The sequence below is a fragment of the Herpailurus yagouaroundi genome, unplaced genomic scaffold (assembly GCF_014898765.1).
Source record: "Herpailurus yagouaroundi ecotype Mexico unplaced genomic scaffold, PumYag 166, whole genome shotgun sequence".
Classification (NCBI taxonomy): domain Eukaryota; kingdom Metazoa; phylum Chordata; class Mammalia; order Carnivora; family Felidae; genus Herpailurus; species Herpailurus yagouaroundi.
Genome location: NW_024412407.1, coordinates 15225894 through 15245877, shown reverse-complemented (window position 1 = coordinate 15245877; position 19984 = coordinate 15225894). Strand labels below are relative to the sequence as shown.

General features: G+C 36.4%; 1 protein-coding gene across 2 annotated transcripts in view; it reads right to left on the bottom strand.

Moving 5' to 3' along the window:
• CPNE8 (copine 8) overlaps window positions 1-19984 on the bottom strand; it is a 234863-nt gene that overhangs the window by 145400 nt on the left and 69479 nt on the right. For both annotated transcript variants that reach the window (XM_040488446.1, XM_040488445.1), the window contains exons 5-6: window positions 19768-19807; window positions 4664-4740 (exon numbers count right to left, since the gene is read on the bottom strand). In XM_040488446.1, coding sequence (XP_040344380.1) covers window positions 4664-4740; window positions 19768-19807 — 117 coding nt within the window. The remainder of the gene's footprint in view (window positions 1-4663; window positions 4741-19767; window positions 19808-19984) is intronic.

Sequence of the window (19984 nt, the reverse complement as noted above, 5' to 3'; positions counted from 1 at the left end):
TCTACATGCACCCACAGCTACAAAATAGCTTTCAGAATCAGGCCACATTTGAACCAGATCTTTAAGGCAAGCCTTTAAGGCTCTTGCCTCAAGTCCCTCACAAGCCCTCTACTTCTACATTATTCCCCAGCTTCCCTTCTGCTCTGTTCCTCTCTCCACATTTCTCCTGTTGAACTTCAGCACCCAATGCGCTCTGTCCTTAAACCCTTTATCAGAGTTGGTATCCCAGTGTCCATCCATCAGCTGCAAGCCGGTCTTCCAATTATCACCTGCCTTTGAGCCCCTGTCCCTGTACACTTCTCACTGTACTGTTCACTAATCACTCTTAGATCCCTCTCTTTATCCTTTACCCACTCCTGATTGCCTAGATCACAAGCTACTACGGCCACCCTACAAAGAACATAATCTTTTCCCTTAGCCAAAACAGTTGCCGGTTCAATTACCCATGGAGTTCCCCCTCCTCTCCAGGGTAAGACTCTTCCTTCTAATCACAACCAGTCCCTGCCTCCTCACTCCATCCTTTTATACAGAACCAGTCATGCCTGGATGAGCGTAACAGGAACAAACAGGTCTATTACTTGATGAATATAATAAATGCTTTCCTCCCAGAGAAGAGAATGGCAATCTTTCTTAAACTGGTGCTGATTCTAGCATTTTGGAAGGCTTTGCTGAATCCATCACTGAGCTCCCTAAAGATAGAAGAAGTAAAACTCTCTGACAGCATCACGCAGAAAATTGGATACAATCTCACAGCATGAGAAAACACACTGCTGAGTGGGTATAATGGTAAATAATAATGGGACGATCTAAAGCGAGGAGCCAATGAGTCATAGGAAGACACAGTAAGTGCTGCAGACAAATTAAGTAGCACAAGAGTCATTTTATGAGGGCTCAGGGAAAAGACCAAAATGTTAGATGGAATTAAGATATGAGAAATGTGTTTGCTCAAAACTTGAATCCAAATTTGCTCAAAACTTGAATTCAACAGAACAGATTATTGGAAATTGTGAAAATCGTGAGCTGCTATTAAAAAGTAAATTAAAAATTCTTGAACATCAATTTCAAAAAAATTAACCTAAGTTCCTACAAAATATTAAAAAATAATTTTTTAAAGTTTATTTACCTTAAGAGAGAGACAGCAAAAGTAGGGGAGGGGCAGAGAGAGAGGGAGAGAGAGAATCCTAAGCAGGCTCAATGCTGTCAGTGCTGAGCGTTATGTAAGCTTGATACCACGAACTGTGAGATCATGACCTGAGGTGAAACCAAAAGCCAGACGCTTAACCGACGAGCCACCCAGGCACTCCTTAAAAATTAATTCTTATTCTCATAAAGAAGAGAATCTCACAATAAAAGTTACAACAATAACTGAAGCACAGAAAATAAGAAGTGATTTTAAATTCACATTCTGGGGGTGCCTGGGTGGCTCAGTCGGCTAAGCATCTGACTTCGGCTCAGGTCATGATCTTATGGTTTGTGGATTCAAGCCCTGTACCGGGCTCTGTGCTGACAGCCTGGCCTGGAGCCTGCTTTGGATTCTGTGTCTCCCTCTCTCTCTGCCCCTCCCCTGCTCATACTCTGTCTCTCTCTTTGTCTTTCAAAAAATAGAAATAAACTTCAAAAATAAATAAACATTAAATTCACATTCTGTATTTAATAGAGCATGAGGCTATACACTAGAAATCCATTTTTCCTTTGTAATAAATATAACTTAGTTTTCAAAGGCTTGATGAGTAACAAACAATTTCAAGCTCTAGTATATCTGCTTTAAATCTCCAAATTTTATAGTTATCATCATTTTTAAAAGCCCAACACTGAGGAGATATTACAACACAAGCGCATTCAAAAGCCAAAAGAAATTATTTTTCATGCCTTAACAGAAAATAATTTAAACTAGGCCATTTAAAGGGAAGGCTTTAAAGGGAAGAAAACAATAGAATCTTTGGAGTAACTTAGAATTTAAAAGGAAAACTAACTGGAAAATAAATCTCTAATCTAAAACAAATTGGTGAATAGGCCCTAAATCACTTGGATAATGCTATTTAAGATAAATAACATTTGAGACACAGGGAGACTTTCTAAATTCAGGATGAGTCAATTTTGTTAATCGCAGGTGGATAATCTGCCTCCGGAGGTGTCCTGTGCTACAATTCCAAAGCCTATACCCTTCCAGACAGGGAAAATCCTCCAACTCCCTAACAAGATAGGCAAAAGTAATGGCTACAACAGGAGAGTATACAAATTCTATTTTTATCTCCAGCCATGATGAATCAACCATGGAAAAACAATGGGATGTTTAGTGACCATTTTACAATGTTATCTTTGACTGGATAGCTAAGCCCTGACCAGGGCAGGTTCACTCCATGGGGGTGGGGGTGAGGGCAGGGCAGGAGGAGACAGAGGGGACTGTGAGCAATGGATGTAAGAGCTACACGTCAGATACGTATTATTTCCCAATGCAAAGTTTATTGTTTCTGCCATGCTTTAAGATATTCCACTATGTTTATGTATTATGTGATAAAACATGGTATCCTCCTTTAGAAGTTATGGTTGTCATTGAGTTTCCTGTGAGAAAACACTTCCCTGACCTCACATCATCTCCAATATTCTCCCTGGCTCTATCCTTTCTTCCAAAACCATTCTCTCCTCCACTGAAGTATCACATACCTTCCAACCTTCCCATCTCTCCATTCAATTGATTTGAAAAACCACGTACAGGAAAAAAAATACATGGCAGTGACTAAAGGTGATCAGGGATGAGGGTGGAATCTGAAAGCATCCATCTAGTGGACCTGCTAATTTTAAGGGCTACTTCGACATTATGGGCAGATAAAACTTCCATGAAAATAACATTTCATTCTCTTCCTCAACCCAACTACACTTTTAAACAAAAAGGATAAATGATTTTCATTGCTTTTCATTTGATGTTGAGGTAAGGGAGTAAATTGCCATTTGAACAGAAGATGCATCTTCTCTCAGTAACCCTTTTCTTAATACTTATTTGCCTGAGAAGACTGCCTAGTAAGGTCCAAGGTTGAATAAAAGATTAGTTGCATATACTTTACAACATTGAATGAATTCTACCTTGGTCAGTAAGATAGATATAATATCAACACTTTCAATAAACTTGTCTAAATTACAAAATACCCTATAGATGAAGCAAAGCAGGTGTTTACAATGGCTTCATGTTGCCTGAACAGGTTTCCAAGGCTTTGTCTCACTTATGCTACGCCAACCTCAGCAGGAGCTAGGAAAAATCTAAAGGGCATCTCATCTTTTCTGATTATATAAGATAATCATGACGCAACTGCCAGAAAATACTCTCAACATTTGCATCATCATTACTCTAGACATCTTCACCCCTTAGCCCAATTGTGTTTTTGTTGGTCTTGTCTAATGGAAATTGTCGAATGACCTGAACAAGGGCCACATTTCACACTATATTCTATTTACCACATGCCCCAACCAATAAAATATCAACTTTTTAACATGTTTCAAGACCAACATAAAAATAATTTTCTATTGGGAAGAATTTTAAGTAATTTAATAGTCTTATGAAAGTAGAGTTATATTTTCCTTTTATGGAGAAAATAACACCAGATAAAAATAACCAGTAAAATGATCAATTTAAAAATATGAGTGCCAGTTCTATAAAACAATCTCTATTCTGTTACATTGAAATAAAAATTCTCTATTTTAATTGCTTTTGTTTTCTCTCAAAGAATATTAAAGGCACCTCTGAGGTAGCATTGTGTATGTTATTGATTCGTTCTTCAGTAAAAAGGGTGATTCAGTGACCTTCCAAGAATTTTCATGGGCCTAAATCATTAGACTCAACAATACAGTAACAATTATATATACTTAATAAAATTATCTGCATTTGCCTTACAGATTACTTTTTACTGACATATTAAAGTGAGCATAAACATATTTGAATTATAAGCTTACAAATCCTACAAAGATAAAAAAATATATACATGAAAGAATGTTAAAAAAGGTAGTTGATATGCAAAAGTCTTCAAACTGGCACTAAGTAATAAGTTAATAAGTGAGAAGTGAGAATTCATAGATTTCTTATTAACCTGAAAAGAATACACTAAACATAAAGTTCAATTTTATACAGATAATGTGAGAATGATGATGCCCTTGGACATTTAAGTATTTGGATGTCAAAGGTGAATAATTTTGGAAAGTTTTGACAAATTTATTTTATGAGTTTGAGATTCTTAAAAGAATCTGACTTCCAAATTTCCCAAACTTTTTGATATTGTGGTTAGTTCTGCAATTTTCTCAGTATTCTTTATTAAACATATGGTATGAAGAATGGTGCTACATATAGTCCCTAGCCCAAAGGAGGAAAATATCTTTTTCAAAATGTTTAATTCTTAAAAACAGAAGAATTAATACTATAACCAAACAGAAAACAATACATTTGCTTTTTTAAGTCTCCTCCTTTCATTTTGTGAACATTTTGCAGCAGGGCATACGACAGCTAAAATATAAATGATTCTTTACAAACATGTCAGAACTATTTTGTTAGAGGAAAAAACTCAGGAAGATTTTTAAACCTACTTTTGGTCTACAACCACATATTTACCAATTCCAAACTACCAAAATAAAAACTGAAGAGTTAACATTTCATTGTCTGCATTAAAAAAATACTTACACTATTGGCTTTTCCAGGCGACTTCCCTGAGAACCAACAATCTCCCCCAATGTACAAAACACTTGTCCCAGAAAGTCCTAAAATAGATAAAAGGATTAAAGCTCATAAGTTCTCAAGCTGTCTTTACACTACATATTTTGTACATCATATCTGTATTGGTTCCATTGCTGAAATACTGAATTCCCCGACTCCCAGTAATGAATAAAATGAGCTCAACAAGCATGAATTTTAGCATGTGATTTTCCTGCAAACTGGCAAAGCCTTTTGTCCTTTTATCGCAGCTAGCTTGTTAATGCAAGTAAGCGGGAAACTGCTTTTACTTTCTTTTTCTTCTTGAAATTACAACAACAGTGGAAAGAAGTTCCAGGATTTGAATCCACAGTTGGCTTTGGATATCTCTGAAACTAGTAAGCTTTGGGCTGAGGAGGTAGACTGTGAAAACACAGAGCAGAGGTGATTAACAATACTCAGCGTTACCTACACACAGGCTATGTGAGGTGGCTACAGAGGGGGTCCCAAGCCACACAGCCAGGTGTCTGTTCCACTACTGACACTCATTACCTGGGACTGGGCAATTAATTAAGCTCTCCAGTTTCCTCATTGCTAACCTGTAGTAGTTCCCCTCACAGAGTTGTTTTGAGGATGAACGAGTTAATATTACATGACTTAATATTAGCATATGTTACGTACCTAAAAATAGGTTAAGTGTAATACATTGTAAAGTTCATTAATGTACAAACTAGATGTACCTTATTTCAAGTACAATCTTATACTTATTTTCAAGACTCAGAATAACCTTGCACAATGAAAGATCTGTTATTAATCTTTGTTTCACATATCAAGAAAATCCTAATCATACAGGAGGTTGATTTCTTTCATGGTCTGAGCAGTCAGAAATAGCAGACTAACCCAGATGTTCTGATTCCAGATTAATATGCTGCCTGAGAATTTAAATATCATAAACACAATGCAATTTCACATGCCAATAAAATAAGAGTTCCAACATCATCTGGGCGTGTTGAATCAAGAAAATATGCAAGTATTTCAGAGAGAGACACACACTCTAGTTTAGCTTGTATAGGATTTCAATCTGTCCTAAAAGAGAAGGTGGAAGATCTCCCTAAATTGTACAGAGAACTGGCCCATGGGAAGCCCTAAGAAGGATGGACAGGAATGAAGAAACAAAATATTCAAAGTTTTTAATAAGTAAAAACTTTAAATGCCTAGCAAGTAAAAGCTATGTATTCAATTCTAAAAAGTAAAAGGAGAGAGTGCTCTAAGTCTGATGAAGGAAGTCCATGCTGGAGACTAGGATAGTCAGGGTAATATTTCCCAAAGGCAGTAAGCCTTGAGAGCCAAGTAGAAATCAGATCTTGGAGAGAAGAGAGTTGGATATTCTGTTAGCTAGGATACAATCGGAAGTTACTCAGATCAAAGGGCTGAAAGTTTTCAGGAGAAGGGAGGAGGGGGAAAGGACAAAAGCAGGGAAGGAGTGTGTGTTGCTTTGCAAGAACCAGCAGTTCCCAACCAACAGACACCCAGTAAGGTGTTTCACCTGTTAGTCCCTTGGTAGCTGCTTCTTTCACCTGATAACCCCTTACAGACCCTTACAGGAACCAGCTGAGTCAGTCTGAGCCATTTTGGAGTTGAGGACCTGCAGAAGTTCCCCCACCCCCACCCCTCGCCTAAGTTGTCCTGCAGTTAGTTACCTTTAGCTCATTATAAAACTAGGATCCCCTCCTATAAATGAGATTTTTCCGCCTATTTTTCCACCTGTTGTTTGAACATAGGTGCATGTACTAGCATGGTGACATCCTAGGCATGCGGAATTGAACCCAAGTGCCTAAATAATAGAATATGTATAACTCCTTAATGTATATGTAATGCATATGCAAGCTCCCTGATCCCACCCCCTAATACACGGATAAAAGCTTCCTGTACTAACTTCAGGGACAGACAGTGCTTTGAGAGCTGCCTCCAGCTCCTTACTTGTGAAAAGTAATAAAAAGTTCTTTGCTTTCAACACTTCCTTTGGTTGTGTTCAATTTAATGCACTCCAGGCAGTGAACTCCTTGAGTACAGTTACAATTCCAGTTAAAGGAGAAGAGAATTGGCTACCCAAAAATATCTCTTTGCCATAAGGATTATTATTTTTTTAATGTTTATGTATTTACTTTGAAAGAGAAAGTGCTATCAAGGAAGGGGCAGAGAGAGAGAGAGAGGGAGAGAGAGAATCCCAAGCAGGCTCCATGTTGTCAGTGCAGAGCCTGACAGGGCTCGATCCTACCAACTGTGAGATCATGTCCTGAGCCAAAATCAAGAGTCCAATGCTTAGCCGACCGAACCAACCACCTGGGTGCCCTGGCATAAGGATTATTTTAGGCTAATTATTTTTAAGAAATAGCAGACATGGGGGAAGCTCAGAAAACCAGGTTAGAAGTTAGCCTTTTGCAGGAGACATTTACATTTATAAGAAAAATTTCCATTTCTAAGGCTGTCTTCCTCCCTGTACTAGGATGAAGGGGGTTACTAAATCTCTTCTCAGTGGAGAAGGCGGAGACTTAAATCTGCATAAACTATGCCCTCTTTAAAATGCTTTGCCTGAAAACCTCCGATAACTGATTCCCCACTCACCAACATTTTTTGTCTTTAGTTAGAGATGGTCTAAGGCTTGAACCATTTAAGGGAGTTACTCCATTTTCCTTAGTATCTCCCATGTATACAGGAGGTATACCATGTTATTAAACTTTCATTTGTTTTTCTCCTATTAATCGTCTTTTTTATTACAGAGGCTAATAAGAAGGGTAGAGGGAGAATTATTTTTCCTCCCTTACATAATCCTAGAGAACAGATCAGAGTTACAGGCAAGAATGTAATAAGAAAAGAATGGGCTTCAAGTAAAGGGGAGAATTGAAGATGAAGAGCCAAGTCAGACTGTAGAAGGTCCAGTTGGCCGGTCAAAAACAAACAAACAAGGAAGTTGTCTTAGGATAATCAGAAGCAACTGGAAGTCTTTTAGCAATGCAGGGGCACCATTAGAACAGTACATTCAGATTACTCGGGTACCAGTGTGAAGAATGGACTGACGAATGAGGTAAAATCTGCAATCTGGATCAACCAGGCTATAGTAGTTAATAAGAAGCCAAGTGTTAAGACCCAAACTGAAGTTGTAGCAAGTGGTAGGAAACAGTGCAGAGCAAAGTGACAGGATTTGGTGTAAAGTGTCCTTGCACATGATGAGGATGGGGAGGGGGACAGTGGGGACAAGAAGGGAGGGACAGAAAATACTCTGGATTTGAAATTTGGTGGCTTCCAGAATGACATCATCACCAGCTAACCCAAGACATGACCTGTATTGCTCACCTGTCTGTACCCAATGAGCTTTGTCCCACATTTTTCCTTAAGTTCTTTCCAGTTTATCTATTACTCAACTCAGGCAAAAGGCCCAACGGGCACGGCATCCCATGATGGAAACTGAAACTACCCCTTAAGCTATAACGACTGGCTTGGCAAAGAGTTCCAGAGGCCCAGACCACCCAGATCAGTTTGAGCTCAACCACAGACTCATACCTGCGCAGGTGGACTATGGAGTGAAGGACAGTTATTCCTACTCCAATATAATGCTAAATTATCTGTCCAAGGAGGAACACAAGCCTCATTAACATAACATACAATATAGGTATAGGCATGTTTTAAGGTGCACATGCGACCTTATGCCCACGTCTACATATGATGACAGGGTTCCCCTTTCTAAATATTCATCCTAACCCTAAATAAAGGAATCCATCCACTCTTGCTCGGAGAGTCAGGGCTTTGGAAGTTATTCCCCATGATCTCCTTATTTGCTGCGAATTGATTCCTTTGTGTGACAACTCCATCTGGTGTATCTCCACCTTGGTGACTCACCAAGGAGCAAATTCACATTAGTTCAGTTACAACACCTTCATGAAAGTGCAAATCATTTTAAATTTTGGTTCTGAGTAATTAGAAAGTACTTAAGGTACAGCCTGAACATATTTAAATTAAATATCCTTAGTAGCAACATGTCTTTCCCAATTTCAAAAGAGACTTTACAGATATGTTTATGGGTTAAAAAAAACAAAAAACCTAAATTTCTCTAAGTCTCGTGGCAGAAAGTGCTGAATACTCAAGATTTGGAATAGATCATTGTTCCGCATTAGCAGTGAAAAGCATGGGGGATTCTGGAACTCTTTTCTAAAAAATATTAATACTGATAGATAGCTGTGCATACTACATGTTAAATGGATATGGCCAAGTCTCACCAAAAGCTGTTCTGTGCTGTCATTACTCAAGAAAACAGAACTGAAGTACTGAGCATATCCATATTAGAGAAGACATATTAGCAAACGGAGAACACACAAATACCATCAGTGATGAACAAAAAGGAAATTAAAATAATAAAATAAAATGTATACCAAAAAGCTATGGCATGCATCTGTACACACTATCTCTATAGTTATTGCACACTTTGCCCCTAAATATTTATAGCATTTTTGTAGTTCCTTTAATCTGTCTGTGCTTCCGTACTCCTTATCAAGCAACACATTTACTACTCACAGTGAAAAAATCAGCATATAGTGTTTCTCAACTAACTACTCCTTGCGCTGGAAATTTCTACTGAATCTTTATTTTTTACTCATCTCAATGCTTCACATTTTCTATGCATTTTACACAGTACGGTAACAGAATACATGTGTACTTTAATGGCTACTTTTAGATATTTTGGTCTGTAGTTAGATAAACATAGAAATAAAAATTACCTTTAACACAAACTGCTTTACTGTTTCTTACTATGGTGTTGTGTTCCAGTTGATGAGTCATTAGAATTACATTAAAATAGAACTTCCAGTAATAAATCCAGGCATGTTTCCACAGCTTTAACACACACATAGACCAAATCTAGTTCACGGTGTCTAGCAATTGAGAAATGCTTCCATTTATTCAGCCATATTAACTATTGTGCTTTCCCTCAAATGACCAAGAGATCAATAAATATTTGCCAAATTTAATTATTATTTTATAATCTAAATAATACACAGATAGAACTTAGTTTTGAAATCCATTTAAACATATATAAATACCATGTTGCTAGTATATAGGATACATTCTACCAATATTACCCTGAATATATCCTAATATCGCCCTGAATACAATATGCTGGTATTCAGTCTGAAATATCTAGCAGTGCAAAGTAAAGTAAACAAGAAAAAAGCAGAAAGCATAGCACACAAAGCAATATAACAATGAGTTTTGTGTTACATAGGTAGTTAAAAAGTTATCAGCACATCAGAAGGAGTCTTTGGATTATTCCTATAACTACTTAAATCTAGTTTTATTACTAATACAATGCAGACAAAAATCCAAGGAAACACTACTATACTATCAGAGTCTAGCTCATTATTATACAAATATACAGTTGACTCTTGAACAACATGATATTTTAAACTGTGCGGTTGCACTTATATGTGGACTTCTTTTTCAGTGTATACAGTATAGTACTATAATTCATTTTCTCTTCCTTATGATTTTCTTAATATATTCTTTTCTATAGCTTACTTGATTGTAAGATTAGGGTATATAATACATATAACATACAAAATAGGTATTAATTGATTATGTTATCAGTAAGGCTTCTGGTCAACAGTAGGCTATTAGCAGTTAAGTTTTGGGGGAGTCAAAAATTATACACAGAGTTTTGACTGTTGTGGAGGTTGGAACCCTTAAACCCCAAGTTGTTCAAGGGTCAACTGTATTTCTCTTCTTTTTCTTTTTAACATTCAGAAGAGCGTCTCCTTTAATTGCATGCATGAGCAAAATATTCTAATTCCTTCAAACTTATTACTTCATTATTTTTTCATACCAATTTTTACTGATCAATTCCTCTACTACATTTCATATTATATTGTAGCTAGCTACTTATCTATATTCATAAAAATTACATTAATGCTATGTACTTTAATAATTCCACACATATTAATAAGGTAACTTACTTTGCAATAAATGAACTTGTTTTGTTGGTTTATTTGCTTGCTTGCTAGGTACCAGTATAAATTCTGATACATCCTTTATTAAAGATCTTTTACATTTATTTATTTATTTATTTATTTATTTATTTATTTAGCAAAACAGTATAACATATTCCTTAAGAGTGAGAATTATGAATGTCTATACTGTTTGTGTTTATATTCTGGCTGAATCATTTACTAATGACTCTATGTCTTGATATCCTGACTTATAGAATAGAGATAATGAATAATGCCTATGTATTAAATTATTGGGAGGATTAAATAAGATATTATATGCAAGGTACTTAATAAGATTATATATGCAGATAATTTATGCAAAGCCCTTAGAAAAGATGCTTGAACATGGTAAGCATCTAATAAATATATGCTTCTCTTCTCCTCCCTACCTCCCTGGGGTTAAAAGGATATTACTATGTACTTAAAACTTATCCCTGACTACTAGATTCCAGTACTGCAGGTACTATAATTACCTGAATAAAATATTTTTATATCCCCTTTACACTCATAGCCAATTCAAATACTCATATTAAGTGTCATTATAAAATCCTAAAGTGCCTTATACGCTAACTTATCTTACATGTTAAGTAGTATACATATAAACATACATATGTAAAAGAATGACATTTTTAAAACAATGGTATAGTGAACCAGAAGGCCTTCATGGTAAATGAAATTTCTGATTTCTACACTATCACAAAGCCAGTCAACTGTAGTTGATCATCAGCATCATGATAAACAATTTCATAAGCATTCAATAGCGTGCCATCTTTCTCCTAAAAGTTTATAAAGATAGTCTGTAAATGGCTTTCCTATTTTATGATGTGATCAAGGAACATCTGAAAATATAATATCTGTAATTAATAGATAATTTAGATGAAAAGACATTAAACTGATTTATGATAGCTAAGTTTTAACACAGCACAGTAATTGGGTGCAGTCAACTGTTCAGTAGTTAATCATTCTATTTGTTGATAAGATAGACTATTTGCCTCCATTTATTGCTCGTACCCATTTTGTGATCATTTAACTCATATTAAGCATATTCATGCTAGATAAAGTAAGAGCAAGATAAAGTAATACAAAATATTTTGCTTTTACAATATTTTAACCATTGCAGAAAAAATTAATGAGGAAAGCTTATATTACCTGTGAAATTTTATTGTTGGCATTATCTATTTTATTGCTGGTATTCCCTGCTAATATTGCTGACTACCTCTCTATTTAATTCATACTAATCACATCAACTATAAAGACTGAGGTGTGACTTAGTTATATTATGCTAATATGGCAATCATTTATAATAATCAAATATGGTACTTCCATTCCCCAGTAATGACTTCTACTTTCTTTAAGGTTGTTAGCACATCTATATGCTATTTTGAAAATAAGGCAAACTCAACATGAAACAATTGGATTCAATATTTTAGTAGAAACAATTTGTCACATTTTAACATAATAATACAACTTTTTAAAGGCAGGGATTTGTCTATTTAATGGATAGATCCATCTATAATTCAAAAATGCTAATCTACCTCCAAGAGATTAATAAAATTTCTAAACTTAGACATCAATGCTTAAATTACAAATACAGTTTCAAAATTATACTCTAAAGTTGAATGTATTTCTTTTATCTCAGCACAAATGTTGATTTTAAAGATAGTTTTTGTTTGTTAAGAGTCCAAATGAAAGCAGTAAGCCACTGAATGAAAATTAAGCTTTCAACAATGAGGGATGGCCATTGAGCTAAATTAACCAATTTTTTAAAATTATTCACAACATATATATTTAACTAATTGAAAACCATGCTATATAGAGACTACAAAATAAAGCTATACGATTCAGAAATAAACCTATGGAAAATATTTACCTTTTGGGGGCATATCACTTTATGTTTATTCTCATTAGCAATGAAGTGAGAAGTGTAATAAGCTTACAGAAAGTAAGTTAAATATTCTCTCTGCTGGTAGTCATGGTAAGACAGTTGACAGGCCAAATAACTAGAAAACTTACTACTACTTATTATTAAATAATATTAAATATAATATAGCATTATTAGATACTAGATAATAGTATTAAATATAATGTAATACTATCATTCAAAATCATTATTAAATACTGAATTCGAAACAAGGGCCAGTTTTGCATGCAAGCAATCACACCTAATATAACTTAATGAGTGCTGAAGATACTGTCATCAGACCTAATTCAGGCATTGTCTCTTAAAGTCTAAGATTCTACAAGCCCTTACTGGAAATGGAAACATAATTCATTTACAAAACATCAGTCATTAATAGTTTAGCTTGAATAGGCTTAAAAAGCTAGCTCTCATCATCTAGTAAGGGCCTGAAAGCATGTTTCATAGAAAAAGAAAGTTATTATTGCAAAGGCCTCTCAGGAAGCGACAATTTAGTAGAGATTTAAATAATGTAAGAAAAAGAACCATGTGAATATTTGGCATAAAAACATTCCAGGCTGGAGGAAAAGCAAAAACAAAGTTTCTGAAACAAGAATATACTTGGCCATTCAAGGAAAAACAAGATGGCCAGTGGACCTGGAACAGAATGAGCAAGGAAAAGAATTAAAGAGAGAACCAGGGGCCTGGTCCTTCACCCAAAGGACCGTAAATTCTTCCTGAGTGTAGAGGGAGGCCACTGCAGGGTTTGAATTGAAAAGTAACATGTTCTGGCCAGCTTCTCAAAATGCGAATTCCGGCTAATATTCTTCCCTCAAATTTCTAAATGCTTCAGTTCACCAAAATTTCTAATTTAAATTCTATTTTCTTCTCCATTTATATATATTTTTTCAGGCATATATATTTATATTTATATATATATGTGTGTGTATATATATATATATATATATATATATATTTTTTTTTTTTTTTAGGTAACTTTAATGAGTTCCAACTCTATAGGCTGATGGTTTGCAAAACCATCTTTCTATTCTCCAGATATGGCCTAGTCAGTATCTCCAGTTGGATGCTTATTGGGGTCTCAAACAACATAAACCCATTCTGAACACTGAGTTCTGCAATCTCACCCCACCACCTCAATCTCTTCCTCCACGATGTACCCCTCGCAATAAACTAAACACCATTTATTCAGTGGCTTTTCACCAGTAACATAAGAGTCATTCTAAATTACTTCCTTATGTTCTCACCTTAAATCCAATTCATCAGCAATCATATCACCAAAACATATTCCAAAACTGACCACTTCTTAGCCCTTCAAGGGCTATACCCACCAAATACTATTCATCTAGCCAAATCACAATAGCCTTACAGTTGGTCTCTTTTGGGTCACCATCAGGGGAGTTCCCCGGGTAAAATCTGCAACTGGCACCCATACCTAGAGGGCAAGGAAAGACTGAAGAAAAAAGGCAGGTCCCTCCAGATTGGTAGGTGGCAGGTTTAATAAGCAAGGGAACTTACACTGTAAGGCTGTCTTGGATGGCTGCAAGATGAGTAGATCTCCACACCTGCCTGCCAGAACCACAGCTTTTTTACAGGGGCCTTAATGGGGTTCAGTCATACATTCAGTCCAGATGGTCTCAACATCCATTACTCTCTCAGACTATGTCTATGAAACAGGCCAGTGGGCAGAACATACTTTTCAAGGACAGGGAAGGGAGTGACCAGATCCAGTTCACAGGTCAACCAGCAGTCATGTTCTCCTCCAACAGTCTCCTTAATTTCAGTCTTGCTTCCCAGCCCCATTCTCCACTTCAGCCGTCGGTTGTTATTTAAATGGATAAATCATCTTCCGGTGAAATTCATTAAACCTTTTTTTGAAGCCATGGCCTACAAATCTCTGCATCATCTGAATTCTGTGTACCTTTTCAATCTATTTCATTCTGCTCTCCTTATCATTCACAAAATCCCATATATGGTAGCTATCTTCAGTCACATCAACATTCCAAATATTTTCCTGACTCAAGGTCCTGGCATTGCTGTTCCTTTTACCTGGAATGCTCTTTCTCTAGATTATCAGTAGTTCCCTTCTTCTCTTTGCATAAGTATACCCAGGATGAGAACTTGTGCAGAATCACTCCACCTGGTTGAGAGGAACCTAAGCTTCTAGCTAGGTTCTTCATCAGTCACTGTTTCTCACTATCAATTTCTTTTAAGTGTATAAAGAAGTAAGTTATCTTAATCATTTTGCATTTGTTTCTATTAAATAAATCTGACCATTCCACTTCCCCAACTCCAAAACGTAAGCTGTTTTAGGATAGAGGGTCCTTGTTTGTCTTCTACACTGCTACATTACTGAGCACTTGAACAGCACTTAAATATATTTATTGTTTGCCTGATTTTAAGAAAATACATTAGAATTTGGTTCAGTTATATATGGGTTAAATTGGTTTTTCTTCTGATGAGAAAAATTTTACCCCACTTTCTATGAGAAAATGCACTTCAGGGTCCAAACAATTATCTTTCAAATGAAATTTTCAAAACAACCAATCTACATGTGGAAGTTTATACATATATGGTATTTAGAAAATATATTAAAGAACATACACACCTTCACCGAAGGCTGGTATTCCATGGCCAAAATAATCCAATGAGCTATTAACATGTCTAAAACAAAAATTTTAGCAGGTACCTTCCAAGATCATCCAAATGGAAAAATGCGTTTTGGATTGCCTGGTGTGTATGAAAATTTAGCACACAAAGTACAGTTTTGATGTCATCTGGTCTAGAGCGCCAAGCAGAATCCTAGATACACCAATTATGGGCCTGTTATTAATCTTTTCATTAATGATTTGGCTGGTGCAATTAAATTATGCAAATGAAAGTATGCTATGCAGTTCTGCTAATGGCATTAAGATGAGTGGGTTCGACAGCAACTTAGAGAACAAAACTGGAATTCAAAATGTCAGATTTTGTTCACAGGATCTAACACTTTGGGGGGGCTAATATTTTACTAATTTCCCTAGAAAATCATAAAATGGATGAGCCTCTTAAGGAAAATGTCCCTGGATTCCAGTGCCTGCATCACGTAATGTTTCTGGTACATGTTTCTCCACTACAAACTTTCCTACCATGAATAAAATCAGTTAAGGGGTGACCAGGTGGCTCAGTCGGTTGAGCGTCTGACTCCAGCTCAGGTCATGATCTCACGGTTCGTGGGCTGGAGGGTTCAAGCCCCACGTCGGGCTCTGTGCTGACAGCTCTGGATTCTGTGTCTCCCTCTCTCTCTGCCCCTACCCTGCTCACACTCTGTCTCTGTCTCTCTCAAAAATAAATAAACATTAAATTAAAAAAAAAAAAATAGGGGCGCATGGGTGGCTCAGTCATTTGAGCATCTGACTTCAGCTCAGGTCATGATCTCGCAGTCAGTGAGTTCGAGCCCCGCATCGGCCTCTGTGCTGACAGCTCAGAGCCTGGAGCCTGCTTCGGATTCTGCGTCTCCCTCTCTCTCTGCCCCTCCCCCACTTGTGCTCTGTCTCTCTCTGTCTCTCAAAAATAAATAAGTGTAAAAAATTTTTTAAATAAATAAATAAATAAAATCAGTTAAAAGTATACCGATCCTGTATCCACTCACCCTGTATTCATTTGCAGTATTAGGAATCTAAGGTACAATGCTATATCTCTATTTTCCCTACTAGTACCAAAAATTTAAGAATTTGACCCAAGATCCCTGAATATTGGAAATCAAATAAAGTCATCCCGAAATGGGTTTCTGTCAAAATTATCAGAAATGAGAATAGGAAAAAAAAAAGATTTTATTATTGTTAACTCAAGGAGTCTCTCTTTCTACCAAATCCCCTTTGTAAAAGTGCCTGCACTCCACATGCAAACCCACGCACTTAGCAGTCTTTCCTAAAAGGTTCCAGTTTTTATTTCACTTTGCAAAGTTGGCAGGTCGACAATCACACTTTTAAACAATTGTATCCTCAGGGAGTAGACCTAGTTTGTTTATTGGCTTCTCTAATCTAAATCGCTCCTGAATTCATTTTGGGTTGAATGAGTTATAAAATCTGTACTTGGATGCTTTCAAATAGCAAGGGCTTTTGTTGTTAATTTCTAACAGAAATTCGGGACACTAATTTCTAACAATTCATATCACAATTCCAAAACACATTTCCTTCCTCATCTGACATGCTTCATCCATTTGTAAGCTCAGGCACTTATTAACTAATTTGTATTGACTGCTTAATATATTTAAGAAATATAATACAGAGACTACTGTAAACAAATACATTAAAATGTGAGGTAATATGAACCACAGGAACTATAGGAAGCTATGCAATACTTTGGGAGAAAGGTGATGAGAATCTGAATTAAGTAACAGTAAGAAAGGAAAGAAGACAGAAGAGAAATAATACTTCATTATAATGAACAGGATTTATAGTTCACAAGATGTGGTATGTGAGACAGAAAGAGGTTAACGATACATCCACGTTTTCTAACTTAGTATACCGTGATGATGATAATTCTCAAGATAGAAAATACAAGCAGAGGACCAACAACGGAATGGAAGAGGTCATACATTTTTGATAATTTGAGTTTTAGGCTTCTGCAGACTAGCTAACAAGCAGTTGGAAACTTGTTTTTGCTAAGGTACAAAGAGAGATAGACACATGGGAGTCCTCAGGGTAAGGCATGGAAATGGCTGAGATTTCCCAAGGAGAGCTTATTCAGTGAGATGAGATGACCATGGAAAACAAAACCAGGAAAAACCAATAATAAGGGAGAGGAGGAGGAAGAGAAACTAAAAAAGGATAGATAATGAGTAGACAAAGAAGTAAGAAAAGAAGTGAGGGGGACATTTCTGTGGAATTAAGAGGAGATGAGTTTGTTAAGAACAGTCAATTGTATCCAAAATAATGGGAAGGTCAGGTAAAGCAGAAAGTGAAGAGAGGCCAAGATATTTTTCTCTAACCCATGTCAGAATAGTTCAAGCAGAAATGAAAACCAGAATTCCGTAGAGTATGATGGGAGAAACCCAGGCTGCTCTGAAAAGAACTGCAGCAGTAAGAAGGTGGTAAAGGAGATAGCATGAGAGTGAAGCAGAGTCAAGATGTCAGGAGGAAGACATGAAATCTTTCTTATGGAAAATATAAAAAGCTATTCTGCAAAAAAAATATTTTAAAAGATATATACATTCATGCCTTCTATGGTACATCCCTCAGTATGGATTATTTAACGAAAATATAGTTATATCATGTTTGAGGTACCTTCTTATCCCATATACTAGTCTCTCCCTGAATTCAAGGTCACCACTTGGGTAAGGACCACATGTTACCACCTTCACACTCACCCTCAAAATATCCAACCCTATGGAATGTCCTTAACTGCCAAGTTATCATGCCCTCTAAAAAGTAGTTTGAGAAACACAGAAATTATATTCAGGGAGAATGGGCACTTGAAAACCTATGTCCACTCAAGAGGTTAGGGAGTTCATTTTTCCTACATGCACAAAGATGAATAAACAGAGAAACTTGGTTTTCAGAGAGAAACAGAAGCTCAGAGAAGAGTCATAATGCAAAGAATATGTAGCCTCAGACAAAAAGAAACAGAGAAAACTGCTGTCTCAATCCCAACCCTCCAGGCCTGTTTCTGGCTGTAGCTCCTACAAGGACAAGCTACACATCACATTTATGAGATGCTTCTAAATCTCTTTAATATTAACCACCTACATGTGAAATAAATATAATGCATTTTCTTTCCTTGCAACTAAATTTTTTACTAGAAAATGGAATTCTGTTTCTGGTTCTTCCAGTGGAATTTGGAAAGCTTCCAATACAAAGCTATGCAAATAAAATTTAAATATCCAGCCACAATGCTCCGAGTCTTATGAGGAGCAAGAAGGCAGCATGGCAATGGTAATGAGCATTACTTATGGGGAGGAATGAGCTTATCACAGTATTTGCTTTCAATTTGTAGAAAAGTCAATCAGAAAGACTATTCTTTGAATCCTTCATCAAATGATTCTTCTCTTTGCTTCTTGACAAAAATAAATATCATAGCTTCTTTACAATGAAGGAAAGGAACAGTAAATTGTGATTTTTACCACCATACCCAGCTTCCTAGTTTCCACAAATCAGCCTCTCAACCTCTGAGCTTGGGATTACCTCTCATGTGTCTTCTCTTCTCTGAATTAAGACATCCCTCCTCTCCAAACTACATTGGAAATCATATCCATCTGTTCTAGTCAATAGGCTACAACAATGGAGAAGTAAAAAAAAATCTCACCCGCCTGACCCTCTGGGCATGACCATGACTCCAGCCAGCCTCCCACCTCTCAACTCTGACACGGCTGCCAGTTCTACATCCATGTATTCAGATTCCACTTGGTACCTGGTTAAACTTTCAGAATGCTGTTCTCAACCCACCCCCACCCCCATTCAGCTCTTCCTGCTAGTTTGACCTAACTCTCCCTCCAGATCTCAACCTCTGCATCTGCCTAGCTCTGATGCCTTTGCTGCCCCTGAACCTAAAAACATCCCCAGGGAATATTTATGGCCTGGGGAGTAGAGCTCTTGAGAAAAGAGGAATGGGTAGAAGGAGGGAAGATCAGGACCCAAAAAGAAAAAAAGAGACTGTAAGTGAACTTGAGGACAGACTCTGTATGTCCATCTTGCTCATACTGTACCCTCTGAAACAGACATGGTGCCAGCATGAGGAGGCACTTAGAAAATATGGTTGAACAAATGAGCCACAAGGACTGAAGAATGGCAAATCACTCTGCCCTACACCCAAGTACTTCTCATTCTCGCACAAGCGAAGCCTCTCCAAATGACACGGGCTTCATCTTGCTCAACCTGAATTCATTTCAAACATTGCAGGGAACTGAAAGAATTTCTTTTAAAAATATATAAATAAATAAGGTTAATCCATTTCACACACTAAAGGTACCTTTGCTTTAAGAATTTCCTTCACGTGCTATTCTAGGGTCCGTTAAAAATGTTATTTATTTTCTATGACAACTATTACATGAAAACTTATGGAAATATACCTTTAATATTAATGCATCAACATAAATACCAATCATATGTTATGATTTTGCAGTCTATATTACATAATCATCCTAAAAACATAAAGTGTGAACTTACATGTTTGGACAGGTTGGGGCTCTTTGAGTCAACATCATACCTAAAAGATTAAAATATGAAACTCAGATTATTTCCACAAAATAGAGAGCTACAGAAAAAATATCAGTATTTTCCCAAAAAGTAAGTAACATTATAATGAACCAAAAATATACCAGTAGGAAAAATTAGCAAATTAAGAAGTTTCTTATAATCTTTAGTCTATATGCCAATAGTAGCA